Source organism: Miniopterus schreibersii (genome assembly GCF_964146895.1).
Source record: "Miniopterus schreibersii genome assembly, chromosome: 9".
In the NCBI taxonomy this organism is placed as follows: Eukaryota; Metazoa; Chordata; class Mammalia; order Chiroptera; family Miniopteridae; genus Miniopterus; species Miniopterus schreibersii.
The window spans coordinates 57755812-57780349 of NC_138118.1; the positions used below are offsets into that span (position 1 = coordinate 57755812).

A 24538-nucleotide genomic window follows, 5' to 3' on the forward strand; every position below is an offset into this window, starting at 1 on the left:
GAAGGAATGATTAGATGTGCGTGAATATAAAATCTAATGTATATCTGTATACGGCTAAAATAACTTTTCCTGTTTGGGGAACCTAAAACAGTTTACTAGTAAAATGCATTTACTCCTGGACTCATGGCATATCCCCAGTCTTAACGAAGGAGATGGCTGTAGGGACTTGTGGTTGTGTTGAGTGCCTGCAGGACATCCGTGTACCCATGTCTGCTGAGGAGTTGCATAGACCCAGATCTGAAGCCCAGGGACAAGCAGAAGCAAGCTGGGGGTAATATCTCATGAAAAATCACCTGTCCGTAACCGTTAAAACATGGCATCAGTCACAGTTACCTACAGAGTGTATATACATTTGAGAAAGCCCTGGTTTGAATATATAACCCTAGACAAAACCAGCATGTAGGGGAAGATCCCAGAAGGAGACCAAGTCACTCCTATTGATTCTTCCATATCTGAGAAGTCAAGGGAGTAGATTTAAAAGAAGAGGAGTGAGGGGGCGGTGGGGAGAAAAAAAATAAAAGAAGAGGAGTGGTCAGCAGTGTCCATTGCAGCTGAGAGAGCTGGTAAGGCCTAGAAAGTCTCTGCTGGTTGATGCTGAATGACTGGCCAGCGTAGGGCATATGCCATGTGATTTATTCTGTGTCCCTGCACCGGCAAGAGGGTAGAACCAGGCTAAGGGTGGCAGCAGATGTTGGATAACCATCTTAAAGATATATGAAAAGGAATTATTTCATTGGGTAAGAGGTTAACTATAAAGCTTCAGAACTCTTCTAGAAATCTAAGATTCTGCTCTGATAGCTAGTATCAAGGTTGCCCATCTTTGAATAATTGGCACTAAGGCTTGAATAAGAGGATTTTTTTTACTCTACTTTAGGGTCTTTGATTAGTTTGAAACAGTAACATCTTACCGTTGGATACTCTAAAGTGTCATGCATGCTGTTTTCGGCGCCCTTAACAACAAGCACCTGTTCATAAAGCACACACTCAGCCACAGCAGCAGTGCGCGGGTAACCTATACTCATCTGGTTAGCATTTCACTTGGCTTTTTAACTTTTAATTCACACTAAACATTAATGTAAGAAGTTTTGATAATAACCCGTGAACTTCATCTTTTTTAAAAGGTAGTGTAGCGCTCTTCCTGTAGTGTAACCATAGCAACTGGCAAGGAACAGAGAAAGAAAGCTTTCACACATGCTGGGCTAATTAATCCTGTCCTACAGTTTTCCTTCAGCTGCAGGATGCAGTTTAATAAATTTTGCACGAGTAAGCGTGTTTTGATGCATGAACTGTATAAATACATAGCAATAACTTTACCAAAAATATTTATAGAAAGTCCAGTTATATATTCCTACTTCAAGTGTACTTTCTTTTTCTTTTTTTGAGTCATTGTTTTAATAATTTGCTCCTTCCCTGAAAAGTTTTGAGGTTTATTTATCTTTTTAACTGAACACATATTGGTAGGGTGAAAACCTTTTGTTTATCAATATACAGGACACTTTCCACAAGAAACTGTTTCAATTGATTTTATTAAAGTGAGACGTTGAGTTTTCTCAAGCAATGCAGAAAAATGTATCCTAAAGCTATAACATGCTTCCACATATGATACCTTTGCACACAAATCATTTTAAGAAACTGTCTTAACACACTGAAGAGTTGGATATGAACATCTCATTTTCACGGTTCCTTTGGGAAGTTCTGTGGCCCTCGTGAGGGGAGTTTGAGCAGCCCTTGGCCAACACATGTGGGAAGGAGGAAACTAATGGAGACAAAGCCTTTTCTATTTATATTTTCCAGATCTATTTAACCAGTTTTATAAACTTATGTGAACATAATTGACCTGAAATCACATATAATTATTTAGATTTATACTATTTCTATGTTATTTTGAGACCATGCTCTCCCTTTAAAACTGAAAATACCAGCATTTTCTATAACTAGCCTGGTTTTCTGAGCTGTCAAAGAAAATCTCAGATGTTTTCCTTCTCCTGTCCCTCTGGCCTCGCTTTCTGTCATCAGGGCCTCAGAAAAACCAAGGGAATCCAGCCTGAGTGTTTTTGGCATCCCATTTGACGTGAAAACAGCATATGGAACTAGTCAGAACCTATTTCAGGCCTGTGAGTAGCTCTTTGGTCTCTGTATAGAAACATGCCCATTTGAGGGATTACAAAATTCTGGAAACACTGCCACTCTAATTGTCCTATCCGTTGTTCAGTTTTGCCTGAACTGAGGTAGGAAAAACCCTTGCAGAGAAAAGGTCAAAGGGATTAAGAAGTACAAATTACCAGTTATAAAATCGTCATGGGAATGTAAAATAAAGCATAGGGAATATGGTAAATAATATTGTTATTATGTATGGTGGCAGATGGGTACTAGACTTATCAGGAGGATCACTTTGTAAGGTATATAAATGTCTAATTACTCTAAATTAAAAAGGAAAAAAAAAGAAGTAGAAGTTGTTTCGGAAATCTGTTATCAAAACTAGTCATTCTGTTTATGTGCAAAAAAGCTACACCACGTATATGTATGTATGCATGTTTATAATCTGTACATTTTAACATAGAATACTTATAAACATTAACCAATTTATAATATGCCATTGTATTATTAGAAAAACTGCATTGTAGAACAGTTGAGTTACTGTACCCATAGTTGAATTAATTAGAAATTCTTTGTCTCACCAGCTGTCTTATTAATTTTAACGTTTACATAGAATATACTAAGGGAATACCAAGTGTTTAATAAACAGGGAAAAAAGTCCTTTTTCTAAGTACTACACAAAAATTTAAATAAGCGGAAGAAGAAAATGAATTTATTATGGTAAAATATTATAAAAATGCATATGTGCTTTGAGCATCACAGTGATAAATAATACTTTACTCTTGTCATTAATGAACATGTGATAGAAAGCTATCACAGAGATTTTTTTCTTTTCAAAAATAACATTTTAGATTTTGTGATTTTTAAATGAATCATAGTTATTATAGAAAACTTGGAAAAATATATTTCCTGTTCTTTTTTTCTACGCCTAATTACTTATGGTTGTGAGGTCAAACTGCATACACATTATCACTTAACGTATTATTGTGACCATTTTCCCAGTTTTTAAAAATTCTTAGAATACATTTTAATGTATTTAACTATTTTTTTATAATTACTTATTTAGATAGTTTTCAAATGAGCTTCCTAAGTAAGCATTTCCTAGGGAGTACTTGACAGACACTGAAGCCAAAAGAAGTTTTTGAAATATCCTTTGAAAAAACTGTCATAATTTCACCTTTCAGATTCACAATACACATTAGGAAAATTAAGGGCACTGAGAAGTCTCACTGTATGGAGTACTGTTTAACTTTTTAAACCATTTTTTTTCAAAATGATTTGATCGTAGAAGCCTTTCTGGTAACATTATTTATAACTCCCAGAACTAGAACTCCATGAACATTCTTTGGAAAGTCCAGAAAATTTCTACACTTCTGTGTAATATCTAATCATTGATGGATCATTTGTTTACTCTCCTGAGATTTTATTAGAGACAGATGCTTTATTAGGCATATAAATGATTTACTAGCATGTGTTTGAAACAGGTAGACCTTTCTTGTAACCTTGACACTGAATTCGTGATTCTGTATTACAGTGTCGTGTTTGACCTTTTAAAACTGTGAACATTCAAACTTAAATTCCCTTGTTCCATTAATACCTATTAAACTTCTTTATGTTTCATGTAACCTGCAGGTCTTGCAAGAGCAAAATCGGTCCCAAGCCACACATACTCCAATGAAGTGGTTACCTTATGGTACAGACCTCCAGATGTCCTCCTGGGCTCAACAGAGTATTCCACCTGCCTTGACATGTGGTGAGAAACGGAAGCTCTTCTCTAGCTAATTTATCTAAGTGCTTGGTCTGGGTCAATCCTAGACAAACATCCTAACAGTTTGAATGAAGATTAATGGTGGGGAGTGCTTGCCTGTGTGTGGCAATGATGCTGGATTTTTAAAAAGCATGATTGGGAATATTCCCTAATCAGAGCCTGCCTTGCAGATGGGGCCTAGTAACCGTTCTTGATGGACAGGGGCAGAGACATTTTTCTAACTGTCAGTACAGTGATTTTTCTCCCTAAAGGTCCTAATTTGTGACTTTATTTTATGACAAGGACATATATCTATATCTCCAAACAACAGTATGGGTTGGAAGTAGTAGCAATCATGTTTAAATTCACAACATAGCTCAGATAAAAGATTTGAAAGTTTTAGTGTAACTCTCAGGCATTAAATTTGGTCCAGTATACTTCTGAAAACTGTTGGAGCCAATTATCCAAAATGAAATAAAACTACTCTTTTAAAGGGTCACAATAAGTTTAATTTCAGTGAAGTCTCGGTTTTACAAGATGGTTTAGCAAAATTTAAAACTCTATCGTGATAGGAGACCCAAAGACTAATGAGATTTAATGCATAATTATTACTAATAATAAAGTACAATGAGTTCCCAATCTATTGTGATCTGGCTGAATCAAATAAGGTAATAATTTTTAGCACTCAGGAAAGGCTTACTAGTGACTGTTGAAAATGTCCTTTATTAATAGAAAAACCCCTTTCTAGACTCACAATTGTGTTTAAAGCAAAACAGTTTACATAGCACATGGTTATTTTATAGCAGGAATCATCCTCCAAGAATGACTGTGCCCCATATACAGAATTCAGCTACATGTTCATATAACGTTTATGACCTCAATAAAACTTCAGTTCGTGTTGTTTATCTCACTGCCATGTACTTACTTCACAGCTCTGCCCTCAGTTATCTTGGCTTTTAGGTAATTAGGCTGTGATGAGGTCTGGCTTCTTCCCTGATGTTTGTGATTCAAATATTTTATGGCGAGAAACAAGTTCCTTGTGATGTAGGGCACAGTGTAGATTTTCTTAATTTAGGTTCCAGCAAACCCCCTAGGAAAGGTTTTGAAACCACTAAGATTATATGCAATATTTTGTGTACACATGGATGTATTTATTTTTATGGGGTGTAGATCTATGGCTTTCAATAGAGCTATAAAGGAATCTGGGTCATGAAACAGCCTAAGATCTATTGCCATACATTTTGTAATGCCTTATAATAAATCTAATACCATTATAATGCATGTTCCAAAACACTGAGAATAAAGATGACCATCTATCATTGGGGAGCTGAGCTAATAATCTATTTATTTTTTCATCCCACTTTCTGGCTTTTTTGTTTGTTTGTTTTGGACATTTTTTTGCAGTTAAATTTTTTTCCCCCCAAGACTAGGCAGGGGCTTGGGCAAAATAGATATTTTGATCATTAGTTGTAATGGAAGAAAAAATTGGAAATAAAGGTCAAAGAATGCATCAAGATATCTGTTAGACTAATTTTCTAATTCCCTTCCTCCCTCTTCCCTTAGACTTGAGAGTAGGCTATGCAAATAATCATTACTTAATATTTGTGAGTTATGGAGTGGCTTTCTGTATTTTTTAAGTATGGAAATTGTGGGTTGCCTTTCATTGAGGTCAGTTGAGGACTCTGCTAATAGAACATAATTTGGAAATATTTGTAGCTTGGAGCCAGTTTTTTGTCTTAGTGTTTGGCAGTTCAGTTAAGGCTCTACCCTTATAATTGGGAGAAGCTGTTTTTTATACCCTATTGGCTAATTTTCCCCAAACCTTTAAAAGGGCTGTTTAAAATACAAAGAGCCACTTAGGTCGTGACTTGCTGATATATGTTTCTTATCATTGGTATTTGATTTTCCGTCTTTGCCTCCCCCACCTCCCGCCCCACACCCTTCTTTCCTTTCATATTTGTGTGTGTGTGTGTGTATATGTGTTTGTTTTAAGGAAGGGGGCTTGGGCACTTTTTGCCCATTTACTTTAAACTGAGACATAATGAAGTATAAGAATAAGACTGCTATTTAAAGTGGAAGGGAGGGCCCAGCTGGGCGTGGCTCAGCGGTTGAGCGTCGACCTAGGATCCAGGTGATGGGGGTTCGATTCCCGGTCAGGGCACATGCCGGGGTTGCAGGCTTGATCAATGACTCTCTCATCATTGATGTTTCTATCTCTCCCTCTCCTGTCCTCTCTCTGAAATCAATAAAGATATATTTTAAAAAAATAAATAAATAAAAAGGAAAGTGAAAGGGAGGAAAACTGATCCAAAATAGTAGACCCCAGCCTTGGCTGGGTGGCTCAGTTCGTTGGAGTGTTGTCCCATATACCAAAAAGGTTGCAGGTTTGATCCCTGGTCAGGGTGCATAAGGGAGGCAACCAATTGATGTTTCTCTCCCCCTCCCCCACCCTCCTTCCTTTCCATCTTCCCTCCCTCCCTCCCCCCCTTCTTCTCTCTCTAAAATCAATACACATATCCCCAGGTGAGGATTAAAAGAAAAAGAGTAGACCGCCCCAAATGCCCTTTTGTCTGCATGCAATAGTTATTGGCAAAAACAAATAATAAATGTGTTATGCTTGAGCCGTTTCCTATGCTTCTTGGCTCTTCATTTCCAAGCCCTAAAATCTGAGCTATGTCTATGCTATGCCTGTCATTCTGAATTTGATTTCATTCCAAGCCATTTCCTAAAAGTCGTTTTGTTATTATCCACTAAGTCAGGTAAAAATACATGTGTTTTTCCAGTTAGAGAGAAGTTCACAGGGCACTGATTTTTGCATAATAAATGAGATCGATGCTGGGTATGTGAAGACCTAGAAATGGCACTCTAATTGAGTCATGGCTCAGCTGCACCAAGGAGAAGCGCAAATATTAACCCATGGACAATAGCAGGGGGGCAGGTGGCAATTGTTTCAGGCTATTTCTACAGTTCATTTACCATCCTGGGGCAGTAGGGTAGTAACTAAAACCTAACGATCCCTACACACTGTTATATTTTCCAGTTTTCCGTTTAAATAGCCACAGGCAATAAAACATTAATGAAGACACATAGGCATTAACCTCGGCAGCGAGTGCTGAGAATCGGAACCCGCCGTGTCATGATTTCCTGCTCTGGGCCTCCAGCCCCGTGGTGTGAACGCTGTGCAGTGAGCGCGCATCAAGAACGACAGTTTTCATACCTTTGTCTCCCTCCGTGAAGGGGGCTTTAAGCAGAGGAATTGGACATTATCTCGTGTATAACTTCTCTTAATTCTTGGATTTTATAACTCTTTGAAAGTCAAGGCATAGGAAATTATCTTTAAGCTTCTAAACCAAAAAGGCTTAGCAAGCACTGAGAGCCACATTAAGAGAAGTGCAGATGCGAAAGCAGCTTATCCGTGTGGTTAGTTCCTCCCTGTCAGGGAGCTGTGTTCTAGCCATGGAGGTCATTGCTCTAAATAAGCTTTGTAGTCCTTTATAGAAGCTTATAAATATGTTTAGAGCGGCATTTATTTTCTAAAGCAGAAGGTCACTAGGGATCATTTTAAGGGATTAATTTTTAACATAAGGTGACTAAGTTATCTGTAGCTAATAAATAATTATCTCGTCAAGATCACAGTGCTTTTGGGGGCCACAGTATTTATTAGCACTACCTTATGGTATCAATTACAGTGCTCCCCAACATGGTGTGTGAGGAATGATAGCGTGTCAGTCTCTTCCTTTCATCATCTGTTTAAAAGCTAATTAACATATTAACTATGCTTGTCAAAATGTGGGGCAAATCGTTTATAAATAAGCCTGTCAAATGTAATGAGATTGCATATTAAATCACCCCTTTTTCTATTACATCTCTGATTTAAGATTAAAATTAATTTACTTAACATTGTAGCAGCTGGGTGGTTAGAAAAAAATTTCCATACCAGGCTTGATATATAGAAAAATGCCTGCATCAAAATTGATTTTGCATATATCAGGAAAGAAATTCCCTATTTATTGAGTATTATAAGGCCATTTGACATTGCTTTTTATTAAATAAGCCAAATCACCACACATATTGGAAACAGACAAGAGTTGCCATCATTCTTAATGAACTCTCTTGAACCAAGGAGATTTATGTAATAAAATAAGGCTTTTTTGAGGACTCAGGTTTGCTTACCAGTGTTTTAGGAGAAGGAACCAGAGGTAAATCCTACTATAGCCCCCATCCTGAAAATATATTTGTTCTCCATGAAGTCCTATCATGAGTAATAGGGTAATAGTAGTAGTAATAAGTGAGTCTTAAGTAATAGTAATAATAGGAACAATAATAGATACTTTCGTTGAACACAGACTGTATTCTAAGCTTTCCCACATTTTAATTACTTACCTATTATGCCATAATACAGTGGAAGAAAGCAAAACCCAGGAAGACTAAGTAGGATAGAAAGTAAGGTCACACGGTCAGTGAGGACAGCCAGCATTCAAACCTGCTGCTAATGCACTCCAGAGCCCTTTTCTTTCCAACATATTACATAATCTCTTAAGATAATTGATAATAAATTGGTTTTCCTTTCACTAGTACAGTTATTCCAAAACACAAGGACAGTAAAATTCCTATTTTGTAATTTAGATTATGTTCTGAGTCATGTTGAATCCTTTGTGTGCTTCCAATAAAGGGTGTCGCTTTTTCCTCTCACTCAGCAACCTTGAGGACTGCCTTTCTCCCCTCACATTACTATTCTGTATTATATAGTTTTATTCAAGGAGGAGTTTCTTTAAAATACATTTAAGGCATGAATCTCCAAATTGAATACGTCTTATGGGACCAATATCTCTGCTGGCACATATTTTCCCAACTCCTCACCATTACTCATTTATCACTTCTGCTAAAATGAATGAGTCCATTTAAGAAAGAATGCTAGGAAAAATGAGAATTTGAGTTCACGGGCTATATAAAGTCATCTATCTGTTAACACTATTTACACATTTATAATTAATCAGATCGCAAGACCAAGGAGGATTTTAATTAGTCACTGTCACAAGTCTTTAAGAGCTCTGGAGAGCTGCTCAGATAATACATGATCCAGGTGACTTGTCCGTGTAGTCACTGACATGCAGTGGAACTTAACAAAAGAACAGGCGACAGTCAGAGGGCGTCTAGGTGGTTGAAAGCTGAGCTCATTGTGGCAGCCATGGTTTCTGAATCCACTCCTACTATATTTAAGTCCCTTAAAATTAGGATGACCGTATAGTATGTATTCCAGAATACCTTTGAGAATTAATAGTAATTCTGCCAGAACAATAGATGTAAGACAGGGATTTAATTGTGATATGTGTTCATCTTTCTCATAAAGCACCAGAGCAGCAATTTTTTAAATACTAGTAACCAGAAAAGACTTAATGCATGTGAGTACTTAATTCACACCAAAGTCAAATTTCTTGTGGAAAACTTCTATAACATTGATTAACGAATTGACTCCAAAAGTGCAGTTCTCTAATATTCGATGATTATGGCATTATTGAGTGGCTGCCAAAGTACTGAATTTTGTGATAGCCTTGGAGTGCTGAAAGGAACCAGTCCTATTTTTCTATCAAAAGCTTAGTATGGTTATGGTTTTTACATCCCATGTTGTTTATCATTGTGTGTTTGTGAGAGGAAGAGTGTAGGTATGTTTTCAATGGATATGTTTGGTCATTTATTAGTGGTAAGTTGGCTGAATAATAATATATAAAATGAGGCATTATTTGTAGTCTTCACTACTAAATATTTTTTTAAAAATAAAAATTCCCTATTTTTATAAAAGTTGGCAAAGTAATTGGAACCCACAAATCAGTTTTTGGATGATTTTTAAATAGCCAATCACGATGACTAATTTTCATGATATTAAGATAGCCCTTAGTATACTCAGCTGCTTCACTGGTTTGCGAGATAGCAAGATATGGTTAAATATGAAATTCTTTAAGAAATATGAGACTCCACAAATGTTGAGAATAATGTTCTTACCAGTTCTTAGTATATCAGCCAAGAAAATATATTGCATTTTTATTGGAATAAGGGCATACCTCAGAGATATTGCAAGTTCGATTCCAAACCACTACAACAAGGCAAGTATTGCAGTAATGTGAGTTGTGAACTTTTTGCTGGTGGAGGGTCTTGCCTTCAATTTGTAAAAAATGCAACATCTATGAAGTGCAAAAAAGCGAAGCACAGTGAAACCAAGTGTGTCTGTATAGCATCCAGGGGTGCTATAGGATATTTTGAAGAAATGGAGGCTGCTGTATCTGGTTTCAGGGACATTAACATCGCCATATATGTCTAGAGAATTAGAAATTTAGACCCAGGGTGTTCTCATCGTGTGTGCGTGCGCGTGTGCATGTGTGTTTAATTTGGAAATACATAAATCAGTGCTCAAAGTTTAGACAACATTGAAAGTATGCTAGTGCCTTTTATGTTTTAAGTTGTGAATTCATGCAGAAATCAGTCCTCTGGTCGAGTAACTAGCAGTGGTTTGTTGCCTAAAGGAGAGGCAGTCTTGTAGTAGAGAACACATCGAACGCCAAAATTAGGTTCTATCTCTGCCCCTCCTTCCCGTGTAACCTTGGTTGACTAAATCCTTCAACTGTCCTTATCTTCAGTTTCTTAATCAGATAATAAAGCCTATGATAATGAAGCCTGTTTCAGGGATAACTAATAACTAATAGCTGCCACCACAGTAGCAATAGCAAACATAATAATCTCCTGTCTCACCCACACTCACCCTCTAATTTCCCAGAGCAACTGCTTTCATCTTGTTTATTGTCTGTCTCTATATGTCTTAAATAATTGTTTATATTACTATTTATTGATTTATTATTTTAGACTAGGTAGATGTTATGATAGATGAGGGTTTAATTTTCTGTCGACTGTTTTTCCCTTCATTCTCCCAATATAGAGTCTATATCACATTTTGAAACATTAATATGTAAATATTCCTGCTTAAGTCAGGTAGCATTCATGATATGTATACTTTCTTGCATAACCTTGTGTTCTTCTGGACTTTATAATTGTCTCTGATTTTTATTAGTTTAGTTGTCTTTGTTCTTAATTATTTATAGATATGAAAGATATGTCAATTATGTATGAAAATAAATTCCAAATGCTCAAGCATATTGGCAGATCAATCAATCCCATTTAATTTTCTTGACATCTCCCTCCCTCAGCCTTTTCCTTGGAACTTTTCTCTCCCCTGTCCCAGTTCTCTGATTTCTTGCTTTGGCACAGCTGAACATCTGTCATCTTGGGACTTCCATTTGCCCCTCCCCTGTTGTCACAGGTCCTAAGTTGGTTATTGTCTGTTTCCCTTCCAATCTGTTCTCTACCCTCTTCTGCCCTGCCCTGCCCTGTGCCCTGGATGGCCAGCCCTGAGGTCAATACATCTTCCAGGCTGTCTTGGCTACAATTCCAGTTGGGTGCAGGCAGTGGACAAGTGGGAGGAGAGGGAGATGGAATACTTTCCCTAATTCTTCCCTATATTAGCCCATATTTCTGGAAATGGCTGACTACAACTTCTGTGGGGAAGTCCCTCTTCCATGGCTCTTGCTGTCCATAGATTTCAATCACACTTGACCTTTCTTTCTAGGGGGAATAATGGCTTTTAGTTCTAAGGCAGGTGATGGCTTCCTCCTGTTGCTAGCCTCTTAGTGTTTCCAGGTCTTACTGGTTCCCTCCCACCTCTGGAGCTAGTCACTTCATTAAAGTCCATTCTGGGTTGGATTCGCTCTCCCTCTGGACCTTTACTGATCACAGATTCCCTGTTACCTGGATTCCATGTCTTCTTTCTTTAGCTTCCTAGGAATGAATGCATGAGAGCTGCAAATTTCAAATACTTAGCTTTCTGAAGATGTCTTTACTCTCCTCCCACACAGGACTGATGAAGTTTCAGCCTGAGTGTATCGTTAGGCTTTCCCCTCAGAATGTTGAAGGCCTTGCTCAGTTTCTTTGGAGCTTCTGGTGTTGCTGCTGAGAAGTCCGACTCCACTCGGATTCGCAGCCATTTGTGCGCCCCTCTTATTTCCTCTCAGGAAGGTGTCAGGCTCTTTTCTCTGTCCCTGGCATTCTGAAATGCCCTGACTGTTTAGTTGGGTTGTGTCTTTTTTGGTTGGTGCTGGGTAAGTTCCCTTCAATAGAAAGACAGCTGTTTCAGTTCTCAGAAAGTTTCTTGAATTTCTTTTTTAATGATTTCTTTCCTTCCATCTTCTCTGTCTTTGCTTTTTGGAAAATTTGTAATGGTTTGTTATTGGAGCTCCTATCTTAATCCTCTGTTTTTAAAAACCTTCTTTTTCCTCTTAATTTATCACTTTTTATCTTCCAAACCTTTCATTCTTTTTGTTCAAAATTTCAGTTGTCATATATATAACCACTGCTTTCTTTTCCTCTGGTCTCTGTTGGAAGCTTTCCTCAACTATGGGGGTACAGGAATCCTTGGCTATTTACTTTATCAATGAGGCGCTATGAATCCATATACTTAGGGAGCACTACTGACTGCTCAGTTCATTATATATCATTCAGACAAAAAGCTGGACTCTTCACTGGGCGAGCCTCAGATGTCAGTGTCTGAGGCCTATTTGTTCTTCCCAAGGTGCTACTTCACGGCAGCTGACCTCCTCCAAGCAGGATGGGGGAGAGGAGCTGATGGTCACACAGGCCAAGAAACATTTTTCACTTAATTTCCCTTTTTCAGCTCTGTGCCTCACTCTGCGCTCACCTTTTATCCTCAATTTGGGGCCTTTTGGATTTAATTTATCCAGAGAATAAACACTCAGTGTCCTGCTGGTGGGTTGGGGTGGGAGATAGTCTGAAAAGACCTGTAGGTCCATTGCTTGTACAAACTATTTCCAGTTGTCTGTCTCACCTGCACAGATTCTAGAGACTGTGTCTCCAAGCCCTGAGACTTTTCTGAGTTTTTGTAGGTAAATACTCTGACTATATCTTGAAGGTGTAACTGCCTGTGGTCTGTCGAGACTGCCACACCTTCATTCACATCTTCTGAAAAAAAAGGTACCTCTCGTTCACTCGTCTCTTCATCTATTTATTTTATTCTTGCTTAAAATTGTATTCCTTAACTGACACCTTAGTCACTTTAGGGAGGGAGGGGGAGTCTGCACACACCTTACTACTTGTCCTGCTCTTCTTGTTGATAATTTAATATTTGAGGCTTTAACTATGGACGATTGACTACTAAGGTCTTTCTCCTATAGAAATGTGTGATTTTGCTTGGAAAAAGATTTGAACTGCAAGTGCTGATGGATGGGGGCCACTCAAACAGCACAATGCAAGTAGGAGCCTCTTGACTGCTGGCATCTTAGTGTGGTGGTGGAAATTGTAACCCTAATCACTTAAGTGTTTGGAAATGACATCTTATTTATGGAAAAAAACACAAACCTTCAAAAGAAAGCCATATGCTTTTTGATGAGCTAGTGATAAAAGGGAATAAACTGTGTGGTGATAGTTCTTAAAAAGATGAAATTTTACATGAATGTAAAGAATTGATTGTAGAAAGTAGGCCTTTTGATCAATGGTGTGTGTGAATCCAACATCAGCTTGCTATTAAAACTAGCAGAAGCAATTAGTGAAACTCTTTCAACAAATACTCTAGTCAATATAAAGTTGAAGGTGAAAGGGTAGACTGTTACTTATACGAACAGAAAAGATATGATTGGATGGAAATGTGATTGGAGAGAAAACGGGAGCTTGGATAAACATTGTGTGTCTATAGTTCGTAGAGGGATTTGGGTGTCTGCTTCATACTGTTCATTGAAGGATGGAAGTGGGGACTTCTGGACTGTTGTGCCATTTGTGAATTAATTCCTCAGGACTCTGCATTATCTGAAGTGTATTTTAATTAAGAATGACATTTCTATTTACTGGTATTCTGCTGTATGAATTAATATAACAATGTTCTAGTAGCTTTCTTGATTTTAGATGCTACATTACATAGTTAATAAACTTAGATATTTGTTTTGTTTTCTGTGGGTTTTTTTTTAAAGTTTTGCTCTTCAAATATAATGATCCTAGATTGATAAAAGATACCATTAAGGGGGGAAAAAAGGAAATAATACAATAATTGAAAAAGAATTAAAGTCAAACTTAACTAAAATAACCTATCAGTGGCCAAGAAATAGCCTTCTAAATTCCATTAAAAAATAAAACAATCATAGTGTGTGACGGGCACTTAGCAAATTACTAAAGACAGAATCTGAGTAGTTTCCTGTTTTCCTATACACATGTGGGTTGTTTATCTTTTGCTATGGCATTTTATGTTTCTATTTCCATGTGAGACAGATTCCAAGAATGAGGAATGAGGAGTTTAAGTGTAATTGCATTTTGTATAGAAACTTGGGAAGAGTTTTCTATTCTTCCTCATTGATAACTTAATGGTTCTTCCTTGACTGCTAGCTTTTACCATGTTTGCTTCTGAAAACAATATATTAATGTCCTGATGTAAACTTAACAAATTACAAAACTTTATCAACTATATAAATTTTCATTATTTGTCATATTTAAGCCTAGTGTATTCAATTTAAAAATAATTTCAGAATTTTAGTAACCCGGTGAAATCAATTCATAATTTTCTTTTATTGTTGTTTTATGGCCATTTTATACCCCATCCCCAAATTCTGAAGGTGCTTGCTTATGTTGCACACACCAACTAACTGGTTGATGATAGCAAAGAAAAAAACCACCCCTAAAATCCCAGGGCAGCCCCCTTTCCACAAAGATCTCTCTTACACAATATAAGTATCTTGATTCACTCATTCATTCATTCATTCACTCATTTGACAAACCTTACAGAATTTCCAGAGGTTCCGGAGTGAAAAGACCTGGTCCCTGTCCTCCATCACCATTCACTAGTGCCACTGCATCGCACAACTCCAGGGGGCATCATTCACATTGTAGAATATGTGTAATGTCTAGTCTGTACAGCCACGTTCCAGGGAAAGTCTTTGAGAATATTTCAGAAAGCCCACAGACTCCACCAAAAAAAATGGACAATGGGTGGGATTTACAATGGAAAGATTTTTGCCTTCAAGTCATCCATATATTATCTAAGATCTCAGATGGTTGTCAAATTTTTTTTAAATTAAATTATTTTTAAATTGATTTTTAGAGAGAGAGAAATAGGGAGGGAGAGAGAAACATCGATGTGAGAGGGAAACATCCATCGGCTGCCTCCTGCACACATCCTACAGGGGATCAAGCCTTCAACCCGGGGCCCTGACTGGGAATTGAACTGGTGACTTTTCAGTGCATGGACGACGCCCCACCAACCAAGTCACGCTGGCTACAGTGGTTGTCAAATATTTTACTGTCAAATATTCTCTCAGCAGTTACTCTCTTCATGATATGCTAGATATGGCTTCTCTAAAAAGATTGCTTGAATGTGTCATTTGCTTTGATCTTTAACATAATTATCCATGAATAATTTTTTTCCTAATTCTCCACATTAATGCAGGAGGATTAATACGTTTGCAGGGAGGAATCTTATAATATGACTTCCTTGTTCTGCATCAGCTGTCACATAAACAGAAATTAAAGATGCACAAGGCTTATTAATGTTTTCTTCTTGTCGTGACTGGTCTGTACATATTCCTTGGAGAAGTGCTTTCACTGGTAGCATTTTAAATGGCTAATCAAATGGGATTTCTCTCTTCCTTTCTTGCTCCATAGTATGAGAAATAATCTCTCTCTGCTATTGAATGCAGTATTTTTGAGTTTTATGTTATTTACTTATAGTAGTCTTCAGTAAGGATCTTTCCTATTTACTTTTTTTATTTTATTAATTGTGCCTAGTTTCTGGATGTTCCTAGTCTGAATATTCTCAGTTATCTATATAACCTGGGGCTGTTATTTTAATATTTTATTTCTAGGATCTTCATCTTTGTGGGAGGCTGTTTTGAATTTTCAAGCATTTTTTAAACATAGACAACCATCTTATTTTCAATACACTAGCAATGGTGATAGACTTCAGATTTTAGGGAGAGTTTCATTGTCTGCTCAGACCTGAATCTTGAAGACTTGATTTTGGTATTATCTTTATCTTTCTTAGCATTTATGTCACCAGGAACAAGAACAGATTTGCTGTCGCTCTTTCTTCTTTTGTAATCTGACTGGACTGACTGCATAAAGCCACTTTGCTCTAGCGGGGGAGGCAGCCTGCCATAATGAAGGGATCACTGGCCCAGGCTTCAGAGTCATGGTTTCAGGTTCTGCGACTGAAACTGAGACATTCAAACATGTAATACAGTTTCCTTAGATGTAAAAGTCAAAACATTGTCTTAGGCATTCTCTAAAATTCCTCTCTCTCTAAATTTTACCATTTGAGAAAATGTACTGCTGAACCAGAGGTTGCCATGGAGACTGCTGGCATTCCTTCAGAGCGACTTATAAATCAAGTTAGGGTTTAGATATTTGGGTGAAATTACTGAACTGATTTTTTAGTGTTTAGTTTTTTATATGATAATGTTAGTTCTACATCCGGTTTCTTTCTCTATTGTAGTTTCTTGTGTCTACTGCTCAGACTAGTTTATGCAATACATTCATTCATTTTTAAGATCTTTATCGAACACCTATTTTGCACCGGGCACTGGGTCAGGCCCTGGGGCTTATAGAGATAGAAAGACCCATTCATGCCTTCAAGGTCAGAGGGAAAGACTGTGATGAGCTATAAAACAGGTATACAGTTGGTGCAGTGGTGGCTCAGAGGTGACAGTGATAAATTTTTTCTTGGTGGATTGTTGAGGAGAGGTGGGGGTCAGAGAAGGTGTCACCAAGTGGTAATTACTTGGGCTGACTCGTCAAAGCCATCTTTCCAAGATGACAAAGCTGGGGTTGAAGGCCATGAAGGCCGTGCTGTGGATAAAATATCCCACAAAGAGGTGAAACAGCTGATATTTGTGGGTAGGAAAAAGGACATGGTCTAAGAAGCAGGTAGAGAAAAGGGAAGGAATTGGGAGTAGGGGGTGTAAATGGTTGGAGACTGTAATGGAAGGATATTTAGGAATACTTAGGATATGACAACTTGATGACTGAATGAGAACAGTAAAGCAAAGGCAAGGGTTTTGGATGATTCTTATGTTCCTGGCTTAGGTAACTGGACCAGAATGCAAAAGTACAGCTTTTTCGTATGATTAAAAAAATACATATGTATAAAATTACATATACACACAAATATATATATATATATATATATATATATAAACTATATGTATACTGAAATATGTATATTAAGGTAGGTAGATAGGTGTATATTAAAATGTGTGAGCAAGAATTTTCATTGTAACATAAGAAGCATTAATGCTGGTTGCTACTTTAAGGTGGTTGTGTTCTTGAGCTTCCTCAGAAGTCTTATTTCAGATGTCAGTGCTGTTAAGGGGGCTCCTACTCACCTGCCTGGCACCTCCTCCAAAGTCAGCAGCCGAATGCCCTGGGCCTTGGCCTTACTGAACTACATTAGCTGCCTGGACTTCATTCTTTGCTTTTACTTAATTTTTGTTCTGATATGCTTAATTTGCAAATGTACCTTCTTAGAGATATAATTTTGTCTCGTTTGAAAAATAAATCTTAGAGTTTCTCATTATATAAAAAGTCTATTTTTTTGAATTGAATGTTTTTTGAGATGGGCTTTTACCCACAACCTAGGTTTGGTTTGGTGTGGTTTTCATTCCTTGAGAACTAAGTACTCCAGAGAAGTATTTGACTAAGATATATTGTGCCTATCTGAGCCTAATGGAGCGCTAACCACAGTAAATGATGAGTGACAGTTTAATCAATTCAGTTCCTTCAGTAGTCACCAAGGGCATGTGGAATGTAATTTTTTAATCTTTCACTTTTCAAATTCTGCAAATGCCAACTTGAAAAGATCACATCTGTTATGTGTAATAAATTTTCTTATAAGTTATTGCAAAAAAAAAATTTGTTTTAAATTTTGATCTTTTAGAAGCTAACCTCCTAGGGAACAAAACTGTGGTCTGTTTTACAAATATATACATTTCTACAGGGAGAAGTGAGATAAATGGTACTCTTGGTCCATTGAGTCGCACTAGCTTTAATTGCATAATGTTTTATTTCAGTGAAGCATGGCTAAATAAAATTACCTATTAGGTTAATTAATGAGGAACCTTTCTGAGTTAGTATTGCATTCTTAAGTGTGAGGTTCAGGCTGTGTTTAGCATTTAATCTAATTTATTTCACTAGTCTACTGTCTTTGTTGTTCCTTTGACTGGAGCCTAAATCTATATTCAGAGGATTAATCCAAGTTATAAAACTCCTTTCAAAACAGAATTACTGAGGTTCCTTTCAATTCTTGCTCCTCGGTTTCGGGTCTTGCAACCAGCAGCGTCAGCATTGCTTAGAGGCTGGTTAGAGATGTGGGATCTCAGGCCTCAACACAGACTAGTCGGTCAGAACCCTCATTCTAACCAGATCCCCGTGTGACCAGCAGCCACATTAAAGAGTGACAAGAGCTGCTTCAGATGCTTTTTTCCCCCGATGATGGACACACAGACTTTGAGGGAATTTCTGGTGCCAGCATAATGTTGAAAGAAAGAAAGGCAAAACCTGCAGCGAGGTATGGTTCTGCTCATCTGTCCTCCTGTCAGAAGCAGCTTGACACTCTCTTTATCTACAGCCCTCTTTCCGATTCTCTGAACTTGAGTAGAGGCCTCATAACTTTCAATTAGGGAGGTCAAAATGAGAAGGGGCAGGCAGGTCTCCCTCGTGGCAAGAGTGTGAGCTGGCTGGGTCGCTGTCCTCCCTGCACATACTCAGATGTGCAGGCTCTACTGTGTCCTGATCCGTGCTCTGTGGTTGAAAGCTGCCACCTGAGAATGAAACTGTCACTCTGCTTAAAACTCCCTACCCTAAGGAACCTCAAGACTTTATTAATAAATGGATTTTAGAAGCTAAAATCTAGGAGAGTTTTTTTGATATTTTAATTGAATTATATTTTAAAATATTTGTCTTTCTTCATTGTCTACTGAGATAGAACCAAACTGTTGCCCTGAGAATTGCCCTGAGAATTAGGAAGGAAGGAAGAACATTGTTTTATTTTTTGATGACCAAAATAAGATGAATGTAGTTTAGATAAATAATAATCTCTAGGTCCTGTTTTATATTTCTTCGTGTGGGATAATAATTTAATGGTCAAATTAGCATCTCGGAGCATCAGTGTCTTTATGAGAAATTGAGTACACTCTGCTTGGAATGTCAAATGCAGGTATTATTTGAGTAGGGAGTTGATGGGTTTAATTAATCCTTATTTTAGTTGAAAGATGTAAAGTTGTCCCAACAGGACTTTAACACATACGTAGTTAATACATAGGTAGATTACAATGCATCTTAGCAGGTGACTGTAGTGACCTAACCCTATTTCATTCAGGTCTGGGAGGGCTGCTAAATTACCCTAACCCCTTGGCTCATTTGAACTTTGTCTTTAAGAGTAAAAGACCAGCCCAGTTGGGCGTGGCTCAGTGGCTGGGCATCAACTTAGGATCCAGGAGATCCCAGTTTGATTCTGGTCAGGGCATATACCCCGGTTGCGGGCTCGATCCCTGGTCGGGGGCATGCAGGAGGCAGCCGATCAATGACGACTCTCTCATCATTGATGTTTCTATCTCTCCCTCTTCCTTCCTCTCACTGAAATCAATAAAGATATATTAAAAAAAAAAAAAAAAGTAAAAGACCAAACCAATGTTCCGAGAAAGATGATAGTGGCTAATATATTTACGAGTTAATAAATTCCAGTTGTAGCAAGTACCATGAGAAGCTTGGAATTAGGAATGACCTGACCCAGCCAGTCTGAGAGATCAAGAAGCTTTCCCAGAGAAGTGTCATTGAACTTGCTGTTCCCTCCTCTGATGAGAGAAGTCCTGGCCCCTTCCTTGGGAATTCCGTTCTTTCTCCGCACTCCCCCCATTGCCTAAAACTTAATAGTTTAAATTTTTTCATCTTGAATTTCTTTGCCTTAGAGTGTGTATGCCAGTTTTCAAATACCTGAATATCGAACTTAATCTTTAATTAATTTGCTGACCAGGTTATTTAAGGTTAACTTTAACAGGCATTTTACATTCTAGCCTGCACTTCTAGGTGGACTTATGTTGTTTTCAAGAAAAAGTTCATCAAAATGCACGGAGGTGTTTTTTTTCTCATGTGGAGAAAACTCAAAATGCTGTGGCTCTTCTACTTAAATGACAAATTTTATATACTGTCCCAAGGAGATGCTGTCCATCAGTTTGTCCTTTATTAAAAATAAAATTTTGATTTTTAAAAATATATATTTTTATTGATATCACAGAGAGGAAGGGAGAGAGAGAGAAACATCAATGATGAGAGAGAGTCATTGATCAACTGCCTCCTGAACGTCCCTTACTTGGGATCGAGCCCACAACCCGGGCATGTGCCCTGACCGGGAATCGAACCGTGAGCTTCTGGTTCATGGGTCAACACTCAACCACTTATCCACACCAGCCAAGCAATAAACTTTTGATTTTAGAATAGTTTTAGACTTACAGAAAACTTGCAAAGACAATAGATGGTTTCTATATACTTCTTACCTGGTTTCTTCTATTGTTAACATCTTACCTATGGTATATTTGCAACAAGTAAGGAACCCACAATGATAAATTGCTATTAACTCAACAACTTTACTTTTATTTTACTGGTTTTTCTCTAATTTCCTTTTTCTGTTTTAAGATCCCATTCAGGATGCCACATTATATGTAGTCATCCTGTGTCCTTAGCCTCCTCTGGGTTATGGTAGTTTCTCAGACTGTCCTTGTTTTTCATGACCTTGACAACTTTGAGGAGCGCTAGTCAGATATTTTGCAGAATGTCTCTCAATTTGAAGTTGTCTTGATGTTCGGGGGAGGAAGGCTGTAGAGTTGAAGTGACCTTATCGCAATCTATCAAGGGTGTGTGCTGTCCACATGACTTATCACTGTTCACATTAACCTTGTTCACATGGTCAAGGTATTGCTCGCCAGTTTTCTCCATTGTCGAGTTACTTTCCACCCCCACCCCCACTTCCATATTCTTTGGAAACAAGTCCCTAAGCTCAGCTCTCACTTGGTAGTTGAGAAAGGGAGAGCGGAGGGAGAGTGGCACTGCTTTTGATTAATTCATTCAGCAAATATTTTTGAGCCCATACTATGTGCCTGACACTTCCCCCTGCCTTGGGGACAAGCTGATGACCACAGCCTGTTCCTTGTCTTTTGGATCTTCCATTTAGAGGAGACACACTCCCAAAAAGCAAATACAAGCTAACATCCTTTGAGTGTTGTGAAGGAAGCATGCTAGGGAAAGGAGGGTGAGACATGGGGCCTGGGCAGCGAAGAGGAGCCTGCCTTACATATGGTGGCTGAGAAAGACATTTCTGAAAGGAGCCATTTGGACTGGGCCCTGAATAGCAAGAAGCAGTTATCCATGCACAGAATGAGGGGCAGTGCATTCTGGGCAGAGGGAGCAACTCGGGCACAGATGGTGACATGGGAAAGAGCGTTGCGTGGTTTAGGAGCGGACAGCAGCCGGCACGGCTGGAGGAGAGAAAGCCTTGTGGATAGAAGGTGTGACATGGGATTGGAGAGCGTGCGGGGGTCTCCACTCTCTCCGGTTTCCACTCTTGGTTTTAAGGAAGAAAAAAGCTCAAGGTATCATTTAAAAAATCTGATTCCTCTCTTTTCATCTACACAGACACACTGATATTGGATGCGAATAGAAAAGAACTTGAAATCTAATATTTCTAAAATTTCATTTATCGAGTGAAATGTTCTGTTGTTTATGAAAATAATAGGTAGTACTTTCAATAGTAAGAGTTTGCTCCCCAGTCTTCTAAACACAAAACATAAACTTCTTTAAAAACTTCCTAAAAGTAAATTCTCCTCCTTCCATCCAATCCATTATTCACATCAGCTCACCAAATCCTCTATTTTGAGAAGAAATTCTGATAGAGCTGGTTGTAGAAACACCATTATTAAAAGTCACCATTTTCTCCCAACTTATTTCTAAGTTAAAAATACTTTAAAGATCAAAATATTCACCTTAAATCAAGTTTTAAGAATCTATCAATTTTTTAACTTTATTTTTATTGTCAATTCTGTTACAGATGTCCCCATTTCCCCCCCATTTTCCCGCCTCCACCCAGCCACTGCCACCGTCTCCCCACACTGTGGCCTGTGTCTGTGGGTTATACACATATGTTCCTTGGCTAATCCCTTCACCTCCTTTCATCCAGTCCCCCCATCCCCTCTGCCATCTGTCAGTCTGTTCCATGTATCCATACCTCTCTTTCTGTTTTGTTCATCTGTTTATTTTGTTCATTAGATTCCACCCATAAGTGAGATCATATGGTATTTGTCTTTCTCTGACTGTGGCAACTTTGAAAGAATAGCTGTCACAGAAAGCTGCTGAGGAACGTAGCAAAAAACCAGATCTTATTTGAGAGTCCATTTCTAGTAATTATTCACAAATAATCATAATATGTAGTTTCTTTTACTTTTTCTCCATAACTGATAAAGATGATTTTTCTTCTGTTTGTAAGTTTTTAATGCATGTAGAGCATAACATTGATAAGGGTTCAGCAAACTTTGTAAAGGACCAGACTAAATATTTTCAGCTTTTCAGGGCATATAGTCTCTGTAGCAATTACTCAACTCTGCCATGACGAGAAAGCGGCATAGACAACGCAAATGAAGGAGTGTGGCTGTGTTCCAGTGCAGCCTTATTTATGGAGGCTGAAATGTGACTTTCATATAACGTGCATATATCACCAAATAACCTTTTTTTTTTTTTTTTAACCATTTCAAAATGTAAGAGTCACTCTTAGCTTGTAGGCTTTATAAAAACAGGCACTGGGTGGGATTTAGCCCGTGGCCCATAGCTTTCGGACCCTTGTGCATTACTGGGTGTGGTCCCCCTGCCCCCAGTAGAGGTTATACTCCAGTTCGTCTCAGTCGTTTGCTGCCATGAGTGGGAAAGAACAAGATGGCCTTACAACTAGTGGTTGCAATTGCTTCTGTCCTCAAAGCTACTTTATCTCCTGAGCTGTAATCTGGGTTCCCCACATGTGTGTCCAGCAAGCTTTATCCACTGTATTGAGATGCAGGAAAAACCTGAGGCCTTCTAGCCCAGGGATAAACACCAACTTCTTAGTGCAGAATATGGACTTTTCTCTTTTTAACTTTTCCGTTTTCCACTCAGAGCCAAAACAACGGCGTATGGCTCTGTCTAGATTCCTTCCTTACTGGATCCTGTCTCCACCTGAACTCCCATGCCCGCCCCTGCCGCCATCACTTCTTACCCATCAGGTCCTGTCCTTTAAGTCATCAAGAGTACAAGTCCTTCCTAGCTCTCTGCATTGCGACGAGCATATCCTCTTGTATCTTATCATGGGAATTGTGTAGACTGTTTTAGAATTACTGTGTTTATAGTATACAGATATACTTGTAAGGAGCTTGATAGACGTTTTTCTAAAATTGACAGCAGTTTTGAAAATTTACATGACTATACCAATAATGAGAATCGAAGCTGAAGGAAAACAAAGAAACTTTTCTCTATATTATGAGAAAAGGTCATCATTATGGTAAAGGAAAGACTAAGTTATCTCTGTATTCTTTGTATTTTCTTTACAGATGACATTATAGAATTGTTACAGAAGAGGTAATCAAAGATTATGCATGCAAAATTTTAGAAAGAAAAGCATCAGAGAGGTGTGTCAGTTTATTAATGTTACATTACTTTTCTACGTTTTATACTATTTGTCACGTTTGTTAGATTTAAGTCTTTTATGACTTCTTTTGATTTATTTTCTCATTCTAAATGCCCTTTTTAAAAACAAAAAATTGATTGATTGATTTTAGAGAGAGGGAGAAACATCAATTTGTTATTCCACTTATTTATGCATTCATTAGTTGCTTCTTATATGTGCCCTGACCGGGGATCAAACACACAACGTTGGTGTATCGGGATCATGTTCTAACCAACTCAGCTACTAGGCTAGGGCTTCTAAATTCACTTTTGTACCCAATTTTTTATTCATAATTTTATATTCTTTATTAAAATAAGAGTTTCAAAACTGACCTTCAGGCCTAAAAAATAGTGTCTGCTCATAATTACAGAAATGATCAATTCAGCTTGTGATAAAAACCTATTTATACATCTGTGGCATAAATTAAATTTGGAAGTTTTGAGTTCAGAAGAATTAAAAAATGTGTAAGCATGGTGGATGTTTTATATATTATCTTACAAGGTAACTAATCCTAAAATAAGTATTTAAACACACTGTGTCTTATGACAACTTTAATTGTGAGCTTTGTGACCAGTTCTTATTTCTGGAAAATTTAGACTAAGTGAGTGATAATTACATAATTACTCAAATTGTCAAAAGAAGCAATAACTTAAAGGAGACATGCACTGAAATAAGTTTATCATAAGTGTAGAACATAAGTGGATGAATTGTTTCTAAGTAAACTGCTAAGGTCAGTCAACTTGATCCATCAAGAGCGCGCACAGGCTAATGCAGAGTAGGAAGGGGAATAGAGGAAAGCAGGTGGTAGTCCCTTCAGATTACATTGAAGGGCTTTTGTTGCTCTTTGGCAGTAAGGCAGCTCCAGTAATAAAGTATTCTGCTATGTTAATATGTTGATATGTTTTATATTTCTACTTTTT

At 37.8% G+C, this 24538-nt stretch overlaps 1 protein-coding gene across 3 annotated transcripts in view; it reads left to right on the forward strand.

Moving 5' to 3' along the window:
- Positions 1–24538, forward strand: part of CDK14 (cyclin dependent kinase 14) — a 496475-nt gene that overhangs the window by 290678 nt on the left and 181259 nt on the right. For all 3 annotated transcript variants that reach the window (XM_081147672.1, XM_081147670.1, XM_081147671.1), the window contains one exon: positions 3730–3850. In XM_081147672.1, coding sequence (XP_081003798.1) covers positions 3730–3850 — 121 coding nt within the window. The remainder of the gene's footprint in view (positions 1–3729; positions 3851–24538) is intronic.